Below are 19,197 nucleotides of genomic sequence, written 5' to 3' on the forward strand. Positions count from 1 at the left end.
ATAATAGTCCATGTGATGGGGCATGAATAGCAAAAGCACCATGAATGGTCCATTTTATGCCTACCCCATGTCTGATAGTAATCTATGTAAATAACTGACCTTCCTGTGCAGAAATCATTCTTCTTTGGGTCAAAGTGACTTTGACTTTTGACCCAAAATTCAACTTTCTCCTTCCTTGCTTAGGCAAATCATCCACAAAGCTGTTTCTGTAATGTTTAACCAATGATAATGTGAGGAAAACATTTTTCGTCTTAAGTCAGTGACTGTAACCTCTGACCCGTTAACTTGTTAACCTGAGGCAAACAGTTAAGTGTTCCCCTACAGCATACATGAAGAGGGATCACCTTGAGCAATGTTAGCCTTACCAGTTGCCTGTATCCCTGAGACTGACAGCACTGGACTTGCTGATTTTTACAGAGGGAGCTACTTGCAATCAATTAGTTATTCTTTGCTTTGTATTCCTTCAATTAAGCTGGAATAAAACTCAGGCATGAGGGTAAAAATAAATGAATTATTTATCAATTTGCTTCTCATGTTATTAATATTCAATATACTCCATTACGAATTCACACTGAATTATTCAAACCTTCAACACATGAAATAATTCTATTTTATGAAGACAGAAATTCCACTTGTCGTGTCTCTTGCAACATTTAACCTCCTGTGAAAACATCAAACAGACAGGCATATTTTTCTTGCCCTTCAATTACCTCTCTTCCTTAGAATTCTCCACTGAACATACAAACTTAGGCATATACTGCATGTGTGATTGAAATTGGATCATAAATATGATATTGTGGTGGTAACAATTTCAACCATTCAGAAGCAAGATTTCCCCATTATTGAACCCATCTTGGATCATTATGATATATATATATATTCCAATTTCAACACAATCAGATTATCAATCTGGCCTCAAGAGTGTTTACAAGGTTAGCCAATCAGATGTAAGATGATCTCATTATTCTTTGTGGATCTTGCTTATTACTGAACCCATGCAAGATCTTGATGATATAAACCCATATTGCAAGTTTGATCAAAACTGAATACAAAATAAGGTTTCCAGCCGTGTGTGTGTGTTAACAAGCTCAGTCACTCAGATACAAGATCACCTCAATTTTATGCAAGTATCTCACTTATTATCAAATTTATCTGAGATGTTAATAAGTTTTATCAAATCCAATCAAAAATATGGCCTCCAGAGTGCTATTAAGCTCAGCCAATCAGATGCAAGATCACCTAATTAATATGTGGATTTTGCTCATTATCAAACTAATCTGAAATCTTGATGATATAAGCATGTATGCCATATTTGACAAAATTGATCAGATGTATGACCTCCACTGCCATAACAAGGTCAGCCAATTTGGTGCAAGATCACTCCATTAATATACATTGATCTTGCTCATTACTAATCATGTACAGGATTCTAATGATATCATCCTATATTCCAACTCTGATTGAAACTGAATAAGCAATATTGTCTCCTGACTGATAGCAAGCATTACTTGACGGCCACATGATGGATGCAGGCCATATCATTAGCTCCAATGGACATATGGATAGGCAAGCTAAAATCCTGTAATTCATTTAAGTTCTCCTATCTGTAAAACACTTTCCACGAAAAGAAGCCAGATTTTATTGGGAGGTAACCCTGGAGCAGGAGTGATATGACTACTACTAAAATGCTACATAGTTTATAACACCAGTAATGACTTTGTTTATAACTGAGTCCTCACAGAAATACAAGCAGTCCACTCACACTCATACAATTACTTAGGTCATTTAGTCCTGTAGAATAAAACCTACAACAACAACACACACCAATCTCATATATATATATATATATATATATATGCATGCACACAAAAAACCTATGTGATTATGAGCAAAATGAAAAGAAAACGAGAACCAAAACCAGTAAATTATCAAATGTAGTTCAGTAACTTTTTGATCAGGTGCGGTATACAAAATGCATACAATCATCTGGTTTAAAGATTCTGGCATCACAATTTTGTATATATAGGATACAGTGACCTACTTTTGTGATGCGGTTGTTGTACTCAACAAGATGCATCCACTCAACCTATTTCAAGATTCAAGTTATAACAATATGTATACAGGCTTTGTGTTCCCGAGCTAAATGCAAACGCTGACCCTAAGTAAAATACAGACCTGCCAACCATAACATGATTGTCTCAGTAAGGCAGCAGATTTTTTTTCTTTAAGTTTGACCAGTTTTCAGTAAGGTGAAACAAAATATCATGTACTGCTATTGATGAGTTGGAAAATGTGTATTTAAAACGTTCAGTATTCCAAACTGATGCATTGACTAAGATTTATGTTCATCTGAAAAGTTTGTAAAGTACACATACACCTTATTAACCTCAATTACAGCTGCACAAACTTCAGTTCCAAACCCTATGCTGCTCAATGGCTGGTTGCTGTCTCTCAACCTGACATAATTCTTGGATCTGTTTCTTCTTCAGTATATATGATTGCAATCTTAACTCCCGCCATGTGACATACGACAAGTGATGTTCAATAAACGTAACTGTGTCACATCCAGCTTTTATTCAGAACAATATGAATATTCCTCTTTATTCGTCTGTAATAATAATAATAATGAGGACTTTGTATAGCACCTAATCTTTAGAAGCTCCAAGCACTTTACAACATTAGACAACACCTATAACATTAAAATAAACCAACATATAAAGATATTACCAAAAAAAAACCCCAAAACATGCTGAAAATATTTAAGGTCTTTAAGTTTGTTCTTGCAGTCGAAATAAGTGAGTTTTAAGAGTACTCTTGAATGGGATCAATGCATCTTTGTGTCTAAGTTCAGAGGGCAATTCATTCCATGTTGCTGGGCCCTGGTACGCAAATGAACATTATCCATATGACTTCGTTTTTGTAGTGGGAATAATGAGTATACGACTGTCAGACAAGGCATGTAAGTATCTTGCTGGTCATTAAAACTTTTTTATGAGGCTTATTTGTTCCTTTCGTCTTTAATGTGTTTCGGTAGCTAGATTCCATTTTAAAAAATTCTATAATCAACAATTTCATCATGCAGACTCTTTGTTTGGAAAAATACATGCAGTTTAAAGCATCTGAGATACAACTATAAAGCTAGTCTGGTTCTCTAACTAAATCCATTTAAGATAATGTGAAACCCGGATCCAAATGAAATACAGTCGAGCCAATTATCCAGATTTTACTGCAATAATCATATTTCATTTGTTTTTCCTTTTATTGTACAAGTCCGTATTTTAAGGGCAATTTTCTTAATACTTATGGCAAATTCGTAAGGGTTGGCAGGTCTGAAAATATGCAATGTAGGTCACAGTCAACTTAATTTGTTGCATGGGTGTGTTATTAATAGATGTATACAATTATCTAATTGGATGAGTCAAGCATTAAGTCTTTGAAAAATAAACTTAAAACACAAAATTAAACCAAAGTCAGTGAAGCACAAGCTATTGGTTACACTGACCTAAATATAAAGATGCATCCTTTCATGAAGTTTGAATCTAGGTGTAACAGTACATTAATGGGGGTGCAAAACACTATTTGGCCATGAAAAAATGCAACAAGAGTCCCCTGTGGGTACTGACACTCTACAGACAAAAAAGAATTCACAGGAATATAAGATCAATCCATTTTTTCTTTCTGACAACCGAGTACTGAAACCCCCTCTGATATTCTAGGGAAACTCCAACATACCAAATTTGGTAACAAAACTGTTTTCATGTGTTTGAGTTAACATATTCACAAAATACTTGTAAGTTCAATACAAAATTCTAGGTCATGATCTTTTACCTTGAACCTGATATAGATGGAAGACCAATGAACTTGTCTAAAATGTCTTTCAGTGAACAACCTTTTACCAGTACAGCCATCCATGTTGAAGACGTATCCATAACAAGATATTCAAGAAGACCACTATTTTTATTCATTTTCACCATATTTGATAAGCAAAGTTTCAATAAATGTGAAAAACTTTCAAGCTGGTACACATTATGAGAAGTTATTAAAAGCATTTCTTCTTTAATAACTGTGGCCATATTTGATAGCAGATTAGCATCATTTGTACAAACTTAAATTTAATCAAATTCTATTGAGCAGTCTTTAAGAAATTATTCCAACATTTTTCCATCTTTATTTTGGTGGCCATATTGGACCAATCAGTGGCATCCACTAACAAACCTGACAGGTCTTAATGCAGGAATGGTCTCTGAAAAATCATGCTTTTTCTTTAAAAATAAAAAATAAGATGTTCTAGATAACAATTATGAATGAAATCTAAACATGCATGATGAATGACAAATGCACTATGGATGAAGGACCATATGATTAAGTTCAAATGGCCTTATGTCCAAGTGAGCTAAAAATTATGCAACACACACATCTGACACGGAAAAAGTCATCAACAAACACAATAATAACACACAAGATAACACAAGAAATTTTGAAGAAAAAACAAGCAACACATGTGAGCCTGAGATAGCTCACCATTTGACAGTTGCCTAATAGCCAAACGCAAGTTCAGTTGGACATGAAATCTTGGTCAGTAGGATGCTTTGTGTTGAAAATTCTTTCCATGTTGATGATTGCAGGTGTTAAGTAAATATTTGTTTAAATATTTATTTAGCTTTGTATAATGTCACCTATGCCTGGATGCTTTGTGAGGATGTTGGTCGAATTCTGTTAGCAGTCTAAAGTTGTCAAAATAAATTTTTCTACTTTTACTAAGGGCAGCCATATTTGATGGGAATAGGATCATTTGTACAAATCTGAAAGACTTTCATGCTAGGACGACATTCTCTCATATTTGGTTAAAGCCTATTATTTAGAAGTTAGTAAATATTGTTCCATAGTATTCACACATTTTACCATTTGTAACCCCCTACGATTTAAAAAAACACAAACAGCATCAAATGCACAAAACGTAGTAATTTCATTCATTAATTTCTAATTTCTAATCTGATAATCTCAATAATTCCATAAATATTGGATTTACATCTCTCTGAACACATTTATACAATAATTCCTCCTTTTTTTAATCTTTCATTTGTTTTAGAAAAATTAAAACTGCAAATATTTAATGCAGACAACAGTTTTTACTGAAATGGACTGTTATAGAAACCAGAAAAGGACAGTCGACAGTCTGTTTGCTTTTGACATCATAAGCTTCTGTGTCAACAGTCTGTCTACTTTTTTACATTGTGAGCCTCCGTTTAGTTTGAAACAAGCATAAGCTGACAGTTAAGGATCCCCTGGTGATAATCAAGTTAGAAATTAAAAACTGATGAATGAACGACCTAATTTTGTGCATTTTTACTTCCCTGATGCTTTTCGTTTTCAAAATCGCTAGAGGGTACAAAGCAACTGGAGAGTGTGAATACAACAGTTTTAGTAACAGCAGTCATATTTTAAGCAGACAGGCATCATTTGTATAAATCTGAAGTGCCATCTTACCAGAATGCTTTCTCTTAATTAAATACAATGAAATTCTAGTGGCTGGTTTTGAGAATAAACCATTTAAACTTTTACATGTTTTTTAAATAATGGCTTCCGTATTTGATCGTTGATCAGTACAATGCATGCAAACTCTAAAGGCCTTATGCCACGATGCTCTGTGCCAAGTTTGGTTGAAATCCATCTGGTGGATTTTGAGATGTTGAAAATAGCAACTGCTAATGGATGATAGATGGGTTATCCTATTTTTGTAAATGACAGGCAAATTTAAAGGCAAATCAGCATCATTTGATTAAATTTTAATGGTTTTCATGAACTTTGATGGAATTCTGTTCACTTTTTAAAAAAAAGAAATTTAAACCGTTCATTTTTAGTAACAGTGGTCATATCTGATTGTTGATCAGCATTATTTGTATAAATCTGAAAGCCCTTCCCACCAGGATGCTTTCTGCAAATTTGGTCAAAATTGACCCCATGTTTTATTTGAGAAATTGTTGATGGACATACAACACACATCCGACACAGGGCCATCATAAGCTCACCTGCCATGTGGCTAGGTCAGTTAAAAATAGAACAATGGGAACAATAACCCTTTTAGCATGTGCATCTGAAATAAATAATATTCAATGTAACCTGAATATTTTGCCTTGAATTTATAAAATCCTACCATTGATTTATACAGTCTGATGTTTACTTATAAACTGTCATGACAATAAAAGAAATGAAAGAGCAGTTGGGTCAGTAGCATAAATTCTCTTGAATTAAAATTTCTTTCAATTGCTTCCTTAGCTTTTGAACCTCAGCTTTTGAACCGACAACCAGATGGCACATCAGCATAATCTGTTTAATGGACCCTTTGCAAAATCAAATTTTGTTGAGTGGATATGAGAAGTCATTAAAAAATAAGTCCACTTCTAGAAATAATGGCCATGTCTGATGGTGAATTTCCATCATTTGTAAAAATTTTAAAGCCCTTGTTACCAGAATACTATCTGTCAAATCGGGTCAAATTTTTCTAAGTAGCTTTTCATCAGATGTCATTTAAATATTTTTCTATTTTAACAACAGTGGCCATATTTGATTGTAGATCAAGATACCAGAATGCTCTTTATCAACCTAGTGAAATTTTGTTCAGCCATTCTTGTCAAGTCATTTAGAGATTTTTCTACCTTTTTTTTAAAATGATGTCCATATTTAATGGTGGATTGGCATCATTTGTGTAAAACTAAAAGGTCTTCACACCAATGTGCATCATGTAAAATATGATACAATTCAGTGGTTCTGGGGATTAATCATTTACAGGTTTTTCCACTTTTAGTAACATTGATTATATCTGATGGCAGATCAGGATCAGATGCGTAAATCTGAAAGTCTTCTCTGCCAGTAAGCATTCTGTCAAATTTGATTACATGTTTGTTTCTTGTTTTGTTTAGTAACTGCAGCCATATCTGCATCATTCGTATCAATTTCAAAAGGACTTCCAAGTCAGAATGCTATCAAGTTTGGTCAAATTCTGTTCAGTGGTTCATGACAAAAAGTCATGTTCTTTTTCTCTGTTTAGTAATACAGTATAACCTGTCTTGAAAGACCACACCTTCTGCCAAAAAATATTGGTCTCTAAAGACAGGCAGTATTTCAAGGCAGGTCATAACACCATGTAATCAATAAATATGTGCATGAAGAACCCAGTCTCTTAAGACAGGTGGTCTCTCATAGCAGTGGTTTCTCATGTCTGATCAGCATAAAAATTTTTAAAGTCCTTCAAATCAGCATCCTCTCTACCAAAGTTGGTCAAAATGAGTCCATTAGTTTTTGAGAAATTTGAAATAAAAACTGTTGACGGATACACCACCCAAGACAGGACTGTACTACAAGCTCCTTTAACCTTATGGCAAGGTGTGCTCATAATGTATTCTCTTCTCTTCTAATAATAATAAATTATACTGAACAAGAAGACTTAAACTTCATTTTATTCAAGTATAAATGAACATAAATGTCTTTAATGAAAATATATGTATTAAACAGAGAAAAGCAAATTTAGGTCATCTAAGCATGTATTTAAACATTTTATTGAGGAAAATACTCATCAAAATCCAGATTTTGACATTTTTCATTTTTCACTCTTTAATTGAAACAAAAAGAGAATTTCCATAGCATCAAAAGAACGCAACCTATATTTTTTTCCTCCAGTTTTAATCAAATTTTTATTTTTTCCTATGAGAACTTATTCTATTTTTAAATTGACCTAGATAGGGTGATAAGCACATATTGGTTACCTCAATCCCCTAAATCTTGCACCAAGATCATGTACGCTTCAGTTATACATGGTCTGCTGCTTTAGAGAAAGTGCTTTATCTCTTGACATAATCTCAATAGAGCTGTTGGGCAAAACTGCATGACTGCTAATATAAGCTTCTCTGATGAAAAGAGAGAGAGAAAAAAAGAAATAAAGAATGTGAAGTACAATACCTGAGCATCTACAAGTTGTGCCTCCAGTGAGGTCAATTTCTGTGCCAGCTGAATTGCTCTGGTATCTGCCTGCTCTAACTGGGTTGTGACTTGTTCCAACTCAGTCTGAAAAAAAGCATTTCATAATCATGTCTTGTAAATCAAAATTATATCTTAAATCTCATATTTAATTATGCATTTTTGGACAATACTGCATTTTCACAACACAGTTTTTAATTACCAACCAGCATTACTAATATTAAATTCAGTATGTTGGATTGTTTCTTTGTGGAGGAGCGGGGACAGAAAAGTTTGCCGTATGCCGAATTTTCAGAAGATTTTTCTGCTGGGTTGAATTTCAATATGTACAGAATTTGTATGCTCGCCTGCTTGTAAGTGTAATACTGCATAAGTAGACCTATACAACAAAATGTCCTAAGTAGGTTCTCTATATATCATTTAACTGCTCTTCAAGGAAATATAATATGAAAGTTTGATATTCCAACAAGGGATGATCTAAATATTCTAGAACAAATGCATTATCTTCTAAACAAAGAGCGATTTGCCTGTCTATTATAGAAAATGTCCCAATTTAGGAATTGATGAGAAAATTTTAACCACGTAATTAGGAATGTACAGGAATTTGGCCAATGGGTACACATATTGCTTGATAAAGAACATATGGATATTTTTAGGCAATTCTGAGAGTTTAATGCCGTTTTTAGCACATGATAGACCACAGATTATCACTGGTACATTTGGTGAAGGAGAGATCAGGAAGAACCACTGACCCACAGGAAGCACTGGCAAGTTTTTTTTCATATACTCACATTGGTCAAGCCAAGACTCGAACCAATGTGGACACAGGTGAGATGTGAATGATCTGTAAAAGCGAGTGTTTAATGGTAAATATCTCATGAAATTATCATACAGGCACAAAGTAGAAGGCTATAGTTTGTTAACTCATTCGACCCTGGAGGTTTTTGTCATTTTTGCCTGAAATGCAAGTAGGAAAGACATTCTGGGGGCTATTTCTGAATACATCCTAACACATTGACTTTCAACAGATTTTCCATTAGCCTAATTAGAAACATCGTTTTCCATTGGTTATTTTGCTTGCACATAAGCAGAAAGGTAAAAGTTGGAATTAATTTTTATTTTCCTTTTTTTTCTTCCTTAATGGACCAATCATTTTCATATGAAGACTACTCTTTATTCCAAATGCCCACTTTATCCTGGTTTTTTGCAAAGATTCACCTGTCTATGTGCAGTTCAGACCAGTCTGTCTGAGGCCAAAAGGTCTAAAATCCAGACACAAGATTGGATTCCGACCATGAGCGTATTTTGGTTGAAAATTAAATGGGTAAATTTTTTTATAGGTTTTTCTGTATTTTGTAGTGCAATAGAACGTCCAGATTATTTGGTATCATTGTAGAGCTCTATGTCTGCTTCTTTATAATACCATCCACTTTGGTGTATCTTAAATGACCTTGATGCTGCAAAGCTTGGAAGTAGGGTACAGCCTCATCATGCCTACAGGTGGGATTGGGGCTGAATGAGTTAAACAAGATCATTACATCTGACAAAACTTTGTTACACAACTTTAAACCTGAGTGTAAGAGACAGAACAGTGCATGGAAGCACACAAATTTGCCATGACCTATATATGCAAGTCTTTCCAAATCTGCCAGAAGGATTAAATGCTTTATGTTATTCAACATATAAGGGATAATTCTGAACCATTTGGTATCAAAACATCACACTGAATGCACAATACTATGTCACAGTAATCAGATATAATTTACATGAGGCTATGTGCAAAAATTATCAAGACATACTGAAGAATAGCAACAGTATGCAACAGGATAAAGCTTCTAGTCACTTTCCTGCAGGTCAAGCAGCCAACTTAATATTTGTTAGCCTCGATCCAGAACTGGTCAGACATGCAGATCATATCTGACACAGCTGATGTTATGACAGACTATAAAATACCAGAGTCAGACACTGGAAACTTCTGATGAGAAACTCATTTTTCAGATGGCAGTTTAGCATCCTCAGCTTTAATTCACGACAAGGCCAACTTTGACTAAATATAAATATGAAATTTCAAACACAAAACAGGATAGCTATTTAAGTTTCATGAATTTAATGAACAGTAGCAACTATGCACTCCACGAGGATGGTTTGGTTTGGTTTGTTTGTGGGTTTATTGCCATTCTTCATTATGTGACAGACTATACACGTTGTCCTTTATTATTGGTGGATGAAGAAATGACCCACCAACCCAGTGGAAGCTACTGGCACATTTTCTCACACTCACACTGACCAAGCTAAGACTCGAACCAATGCAGACATAGGTGAGATGTGAGTGATCAATAAAGGCAAGCTCCTTAGACCACATGGCTATGAAGTGCCAATCACAACCACCCAAAATTACAGTACTGTCATCATTTAATGAGACATGAAATGATATTACACTACTTACATGGTTCTTTACTATGCCTAGTGACCCTATGAGTCTTATATATCTTCATGTATGTATTAAATTTATCCCCATATTGTTGACCATTAATGAAGACATAAAAAACTTAGTTTTGAAACCGACACTGGTCAAATTAGTTTTAATATAAGCCACATGTTATTTATCTCGTACAACTGAATTTATTACAAATGGCAAAAGTAGGTTATTATTTGCCAGGGCAATTGGGAGTTAAGTGCCTTATCCAAGGACATGTCATGGAAGCCAACCCAGGCTGATCCAATGGCAGGATTTGAATCTGCACCCTTCTGATTGCTCAAGGAGATGGTAACCACTTAGCCACTGCAGCTCCTGCTTCTATTTGTCATCTCTTATGACATGCATGCAACTGCCACAGGTCTACTCTACATCCCAAGCCTACAGATGGTGGGCTAAAGTAAATGCTAAAATGTAACCCATCTGATTCCCGGTCTCAACCATGTTTGGTAGTAAAAACAATTTTATTCAAAATTTTTATGTATGCTGAAATCTGTATCCTTGTACTGATTAACAGCCAAAACAGGAAGCATCAAGTTTGTAATTACTACTCCACACCTGTAACTAAAATGGTGATGTTCCAAAGTCATGTCTATGTACACTAATAATAATCTTCCTTTATATTATAAACAGGCTCAACCAATTCTAAACACTGTTGATGAGGAGTGAAGCAACAACCGAAATCCTATTGCCTCCTCTGATACCTTCATGGCTATTCCAGAATTTAATGTGGGGGATTGGAGCACTTTTCAAACATTCCAACATTCATCAAAATTGCTCAATACTTTAAACAGTGCTGATTATTCTACTTAATTACATAAAGTTACTTGTGTACCTGCCTCCCTTCTGTGTTTAAAAAAATTACCTGCAATTTCCCAGATTTATCAGTACTGTCATTCTTGATTCGTTCAACTTCAGCCAAGCGAATAGTTAACTCCTGCACCTGTTGGTCCTGCTGTTTACGTTTGCGTTCAGACTCCTGTTTGGCCATCTGGACTTGTTTTAGATCATTGGCCAGATCCTGATTTTCTGCTTCCAATGTCTGCTTCAATTTCTCTATTGCTGCTTTTTGCTGCAAGCAAAATAATACCAGTATCATCCACTGAAGTTCAAGAGTCAACTAATGGTTTTATGTTGCAATTTAAGAGACTCTTTCATTTATGAGAGGCTAGAAAGGGACAAAAACACTTTCCAAATGAAAGAGCACCATAACGTACTAGTAGACACACTTGCAGCAAAGGTGTAGGAAAAATTTATTTATAATTTTAACTTTGTACAATGAGGAAAAATTAAGAAAGTGTCTCTAATCCCTTTCCCAAAATTAAGAAAGTGTCCCTAATCCCTTTTCCTAAAAAAACAATAAAAACAAAAGTCCCAAGGGACTGCTGCACTACTGTCAGAAATAATTCAAAACAAAACCTATTCTTCTGTTAAACTGGTTTTGTACTGAAATCATCTCTGCAATTCTTGGGTGACAAGATTTTCAAATGAGCCGATGTGGCAGCCACATTGGATACAAGATTGGCACCATTTTCATTTAGGTCAAACTGACTCTTGGAGAAAATTCCATACCAATATAACCATTGATTCAGAAGAATTTGTGACAAGATTTTCAAAATCTTTATTGTGGCAGCCATACTGGATGTCTGTGGGCCAAAATTTTCATTCACAACCAAACAGATATCCTTATGTTGTCTTTTGGTGAAAACTCCATGTCGATATGACCATCAATTCTGGTGGATTAGCAATAAGATTTTCATGATGGCTACCAAGGAGAACATTATGTCAAGTTGGCAGCATTGTCATTTCAGATAACTGGACACTGTAAGAAGTCTGCTGGTGAAAAACCCCATGTCAATATGTAGCAAAAAAGACAATAATGAAGATGTCTGAAATGATGACTATATTTTCGATCAGGTCAGCACCATTTGCACTGAGGACCAACTAGACATCGTAATAGTCTTCTGGTGAAAACCCCATGTTGAAATGAATCCATTTAGGAGAAGCAGCAATTACAAGATTTTCAAAATGGCTGCCATGGTGATATTGACACAATAATCAATGATGAACAATGACAAGATGTGTAAGTTTACATTACTAGGAAAAGTTCATTATTACCACCAACAGGGTCTTTATATGGAGTTCTTATCATCAGTAAGCCCAGTGGGGTTAAATCAGACATCAGGCTTTTTCTGTCAATTTGAGAAAACTATTGCCCAAAGGTTTTGCTTGACACAAAGATATTAACACTGATCAGGTTGGAAACACAAAAGTGTTTCGCATTTAATCTGTGTTTTTAAAAATTAAAACACATTTTCTATCATTGTCAGCTGTTTGGAGAACTATCATGGCCATTAGCAAAATTATATGATTAAACCAAAATTTTGTACTATATGTAAAAAAAAATGTTCCTTTAAAGCTGCACTTTATGACTAATTCCTGAAAAAGTTCTAAAAACAGTCTCAGTTTATCCTCCACATCATCACAGATATTTACTAATTGGAACTCATTATTCTCTCTTTTAATTAGTGATATTTATCCCTCACTAAAAGGTACCTCAGTACAACACAGTCCCTTGTGCAAGTTGGTCATGGGACTCTTGTATGACTTGCCTGAGCAGAAGTATAGTGAAGAATCACCGTGTTTATCCATATGGCTCCTTTAACTTTCACTATTAGTATAATTCAGAAAGAGCTCAACTTTTTTTGTACTTGGACAAACATGCATAACAGCAAGTATTATAATTTTTTTCAATCTTCTGCGACTCATTTCTACAATTCATTAAGTAATAGGATATAAAGTATTAAAATATGACTCTAGAAAAGAAGACAGACTTAGCCTTGACTGACATGTTAAAGTATAGATTCACTGTATGGCCGTTATAAAGAAACATATTTGTCAACTTTGCAAGAGTGTCCATCACAAAGGTTGCTTTCAAATGGGAGGACAGACTATATGCTTATTGTTTAACATTTGTCAACACATGTTCTAAAAATCAACAAGTCCTTCCCTGATATAACTGCATGATCATTTTTATCATCAAAATTAATGCCATCAATTACAAATTACAAAACACTAAAACAAGTAATGGGACCCTTGCTATAAATGCTGAATTATATACCTACTTTCCAATTCTTTTACACAACAGCATCTTACCTTTTTCACATTCTCCAACTCTTCATTCAGGGCCTCTACTTGCTGTGAATGTTTCTGCCTCATCTCCTGCACTTGGGCCTCAAACTGTTGTTGATTGTTTTCAACTTGCCTCTTCAGATCTTTAAGATCATCCTCCCTCTTAATTCGCATTTCTTGGACAGCAGCTGTTGCATCAAGTGAGTCTTCCAGCTCACTCTTAAGGGCTTCTAGTTCCTGTAGATGAGAATACAGCATTTCCCTCATGATAAAAAACACTTTAATATTAAAATGAAAAACTATGCATCTACATTTAGATGTCTTGTCAGCTTTTTTAACAAAATGAATTACATTACTTTCTGTTTTAATTTGTCATGCAAACTTCAGAGTGCATTTTAATATTAAAACTTAATTTTTAACACGTAACCATCTTAATCTGAATGTCTCACAAGTAATCTCTTTTGATTTTGGTTGCCAAGAGTTTTCACCAATTCCATTAAGTATTGATAGTTTTCACACATTATGAATCTAGGAATCAAGTTATAAAGAAAACAGGAAAGAAGCAACAATATCCACGACAGCTAGGGAAAAACTCATTACGTAGCTATATTATAATTATTAAGTTAGGTCAAACTGCTAACTCATACCTCATTCAGATCTCTCTTCTGTTTTTCAGCTTTGTTTCTGGCTTCACGTTCTGCTTCAAGATCTTCCTGCATCTCCTGTAACTGGTTGGCCACCTCTCGCATCTGTTTCTGTATTGTAGAACGAGCAACATTTTCTTCATCAATTCTGAAATATTAAATATATAAAAGTTAGAGTCTATCCATCTAACAGTTCATGTGACCTGAGCATAATAAGAGCATGTGATTAGAGGCAACTTATGTCATGTTGCAGGATGGCATGCAAACTTATTTTAAAATTATTTCCTTCTCTTACCCAATGCCTTGCAGAAGCCTGTCCCCTCGGCAAGCCATACACATTCTACAGGCTCACCACATAATTTGGTCCCAATAAAAATGTACCAGTGTAAATTAAACCTCTCTATAGTGGACACCTACACAGCAAAAATGTTTGTTCCCAATAATCTCTGATTTCACAATAAATGTTTCAAAGGACTATATTGAATAAGGGTCATTTTCTGCCCCCCTCTCCAAATGTCCTTATATTATGTATAATGTACATATGAGGTGTTTAACATTTATTTCTGACATAAGTTTTGTGTTCACGTGTACTCTGCCATGGTTACAGGGTGTCAAAACACTATCAGAAAAGCAGTCATCTTTTCCACTTCCTTCTCATAGATATTGCTTTTCCATGAGCTATTCACTCAGTTTCAAATTTGCAATATGCATTTTTATTATTTTTGAGGTATAAAGCTCTACACATAAAGTTTAGTTTCTAAAACTATTCCAAAATGGTCCATCGTAGAAAAATATATAATACTGAACTTATACATCAACTGAAAACTTTCTAAAATATAATGACAAAAAGGTACTTAATCATACAATACAAAAACTGTTCCTCAATAAAATATCGTTTAATATTATTGAATGAAGTTTAATATTATTGAATTATTTAAATGATTGATATTATTGAATATGACTGTAAGGGAGGCATTAACAGGGGCCTGTATGTTCACTTCTTTGCTCAATACATGGGTTTCTTACCTTCACTGGAAAGGACAAGTGTTCTTTATGTATTTATGTACTTTTACCCTTACATTTTCATGGCTTTATAACACATACACTACTGTGTTTCTATCTTTAGAAGAAAAAATAAATAGTCTTCCACACCCCATTGAGGTAGCCTATAGTCAAACTGTAATATAGTTATAAACTATATATTCATCCGTAAAGATATAATATGGACATTAATAAAAAAAAGAAAAAAAAAACTATTGGTTCAGCACTTTTAATGAACTTCTGAAAAATGTGAAATATGTTTTAGAAGTAATGGCATTGGAGAATACAAGAAAGAAACAGACTATAGGTTTTGTACTCTCTTGACCTTTTGCGTCTATTTTTAAACCAGTGCGGAAATACTGCATTACACTGACTGCATGCAGTTGTCTTTGGAATGAGAGGATGTACATGTTTATAACGAACATATACCTATAATGATCAAATGGAAACACAATCATTTTATTATTCGTTTTGCAAATGCTATTTACCAGCACTTAGAGTTGGCAAAGATGGTGATTTACATCGTGCAAGATTCGGGGATTCATAGAATGAATGCAACTTTCAAAGAATTTTTAGGAACAAGTTTGCACATAAACTTCGATGATAAACGAATCAAAGTAAGTATTTTTCTATCTTTTCATCATTTAAAATAACTATATACAACTATACTCATTCTCTCTCTCTCTCCTCCTCCTCCTTCTATGCACATGTATGCCTATATTCAATTCTTTGTAGACTCCAAACTGGGGCCCTCGATCGGGGCAATGAAGAAATTCAACAACGTATAGAAATATTTTAACGAATAAAATAACGTTATATGAATATGTGTTCATATATACCATTAAAAGAAAGCTAGTCACATTATTACTTTGACTTTTATAAGTTGACAATGGTTTCAAAGGCAAATTTTGTGCATAAATATTTTAAGTACTGTATAATGTACATGTAGGCCAACGTGCTTGTCCGTATTCTTACTCAAAAATCATGCAACTATCTCGCCGTAAGGCTTTCTATATAACTGGAGGTTCAGGGATGTTGTTGTTGTTGTTGTAGGGTTTAACGCCATTTTTCAGCACGTGACAGACTATACATGGTGGCCAGTATTAATGGTGGAGGAAGAACCTGGGAAATCCCCGGAAAGAACCACCGACCCATGAGAAGCTACTGGCAAGCTTTCTCACATATCCACATTGGCCAAATCCGAGACTCGAACCCATGCAGACAGAGGTGAGATGGCAGTGATCCGTAATGGAGAGCGCTTTAGGTTCAGGGATGTGTTAATAAGAAAATATATGCAAGCAAGAGATGACGAAACAGCTGATAAAAGAAATGCACTCACTAAACACTCATTAACTAACGGTAGCAGTTAACCAAAACTAATAGCAAATCCTGAAGATTGTAATGACCCCACTCATCCACCCACAATATGACCCAGGAGTGATGCATTCCTGCCATCTGTACCTTTGAGATGAGCAACTGTTACTGTAAAAGCCACTTTTTTGTGTATTTAACCTTAGACCCCTCTTAGATTCACTGGGAGGTGACAAGACAGAACTTGCAATGACTGCAGTCATCAGAGAGAATAAAAAGCATTAAAAATAAACTATTCAGGCCAACATGGACATAAAAAGTCAAACTATTAATAAGTATGTCTTAAAAATATACCTTTCTGTATTCATTTGAATATGGTATGTACATTGCCAGATTACCCATTTAGCATACCAAGCACGTGCTTTAGATCAGCAGCTCAACAGTGGCACCAGAAAAAATTATAATTTTTGCTGATGATAAAACTGAATGAATTATATATTATCATTTTGATCTGCATGTACGAGTATTTTGATTTGGAACAGTGGCAGCACTGGTATTTTCCACCCTTTCTTAGCTTCTGATATGTTTTTCTTTCAATTTCACTTTTAGTAGTGGGTGTGGGGTACTATAATATTTTCAGTGATAAGGGCCCAGGAAGGCCTTAATCGTGCAATTGTTACATATTATCCTTCTCTGTTCATCAATATCACACAAATAAGATGCCATAACGGGGCCCCGAGTGGCCGAGTGGTCTAAAGCGCTCTTCGTTACGGATCACTGCCATCTCACCTCTGTCTGCGGCGGTTCGAGTCTAAGATTCAGCCAATTGGGCATGTGAGAAAGCTTGCCAGTAGCTTCTCGTGGGTCGGTGGTTCTTTCCGGGGTTTTCCGGGTTCTTCCTCCACCATTAATACTGGCCGCCATGTATAGCCTATCGTGCTGAAAAATGGCGTTAAACCCCACAACAACAACAACAGATGCCATAACAATGGAAACATCATGACAATTCATATTATACAAAATTATCGTTTATCATATAAACATAAAAGGAGCCAATGACTACTGATGAAAGTGGTGATCACTGTAGAAAAACAACTCATTTGATTCCCCAATGTCATATTGATATTCTGGAACAGATGATGCAACCTTAAGATGACTAGTTAAAGATGCTGTCATTGTCAACTCATTATCTACCCATCTTTTCAGCCAATAAACCACTGGGAACTAGACACATGGGTACAACACTCAACAACCCGAGCACCAACCTTGCAGATACAATACCATCCTTTGATGGAGTCCATGGAATGTTTCAGCTTGACTTGAGTCCTCAGCGAATGGATTTTATTTTTGTAGTGGCCTGACTGGATTTTTAATTGCAATAGACCTGGAAAATCCATGCATGCCATAACCTCTTAGTGCCCCTCTTCTGTGGGATGCTCATTTGTATAATTTGGAGTCTGTGTGACTTGATAAATGCCCATAGTGATGTCACACAGGTAATCAACTGATATCCTGGAAAATTCATTCAATTTCCAAGTGGATGCATCCATCTTAAAATACAATTTGTGCTTATTCAGCAAGTAGTTCTCTTGAACAAGGATTTAAACCTTATTCTGTTACAGAAATTTATTCCTTTTCAAGCTAATAAAGGTGGAAACAGTCATCATCAAATAAGGAAGAAAGAACATCAAAGTTAAGATATGACCTTGTTTTAATTACCTCATGCAGATCTTGTAAAAGTGATTAAATGTCTGTTCTTGAATAGTTTTCAGACTCTTGTTGCAGTGATAGATTGCAGGGATTCATTAGGGAAGATTTCTAAATGAAATTTGCAACACCTCCTAAATGACTTTAGAAAAATACTGCACTCTGCAAAAGACTAGGTTATGGCACACATTGGGACATTAACAAGATGATTTTGATACTCATATGGTCTTGTACATTCAACACAATGTGAGATCTTGATGTTGATGGAATCTTAAGTTGAATTGATTGTGGGCCTTTTTTGGTATCATTTTAAGTGTTTTAGACCATTCACCAAATTGTCACATCTGACATAAAGTCTCATTTGTTAGGTGCTTTTCATACATTTGTAAGTATTAACTTTGGCAGTCATATTTAGTCTATAATGATACACACAGCCTGGGAATTCCATATAATCAGTTATTGTAGGGATGGAGCCAGAAACTAATTTTATGAACAGTATCTAAGAAGTAACAACTCAGCTTATTATGTATTAATTATTATAATTCTTGTTTTATATCATAAATTCTTATGTCGTCCATTATGCCATGTTACATCCCAACATTTTTAATTTCAGAATAGTTCTGGTCTGAAAAGATTCTATGCTTGATATGTTTCATGGTTAGTGCCAACTCCTCACCCCATCCCATGTTCGTTTCCATTAGAAAAAATAGGCATATGGACATTCTTTTAGTATTTTATTAACGCCATTATTATTAGTAGTAGTAGTCCTAGCAGAAGTATTTTTAATAGTAGTATTAGTATTCATAGTAATGGTACTTATATTCAAGCAGGATGTCCTTTGAATAAAAGATTTTCATCTGTAAATGTTATTATATTTAGGAGTTTCTGTTGTTATAATCATTCAGATTTTCG

General features: G+C 34.8%; 1 protein-coding gene across 7 annotated transcripts in view; it reads right to left on the bottom strand.

Annotated features, from left to right (window-relative positions):
* The window catches only part of LOC149803270 (uncharacterized), a 350,601-nt gene that overhangs the window by 109,349 nt on the left and 222,055 nt on the right, over positions 1-19,197 (bottom strand). For all 7 annotated transcript variants that reach the window (XM_089952935.1, XM_089952932.1, XM_089952930.1 and 4 more), the window contains 4 exons: positions 14,230-14,374; positions 13,607-13,819; positions 11,316-11,522; positions 7,957-8,061 (listed from right to left, as the gene is read on the bottom strand). In XM_089952935.1, coding sequence (XP_089809061.1) covers positions 7,957-8,061; positions 11,316-11,522; positions 13,607-13,819; positions 14,230-14,374 — 670 coding nt within the window. The remainder of the gene's footprint in view (positions 1-7,956; positions 8,062-11,315; positions 11,523-13,606; positions 13,820-14,229; positions 14,375-19,197) is intronic.

The sequence above is a fragment of the Sinohyriopsis cumingii genome, chromosome 3, assembly GCF_028554795.1.
Source record: "Sinohyriopsis cumingii isolate HCF-2022 chromosome 3, ASM2855479v2, whole genome shotgun sequence".
NCBI classification, from domain to species: domain Eukaryota; kingdom Metazoa; phylum Mollusca; class Bivalvia; order Unionida; family Unionidae; genus Sinohyriopsis; species Sinohyriopsis cumingii.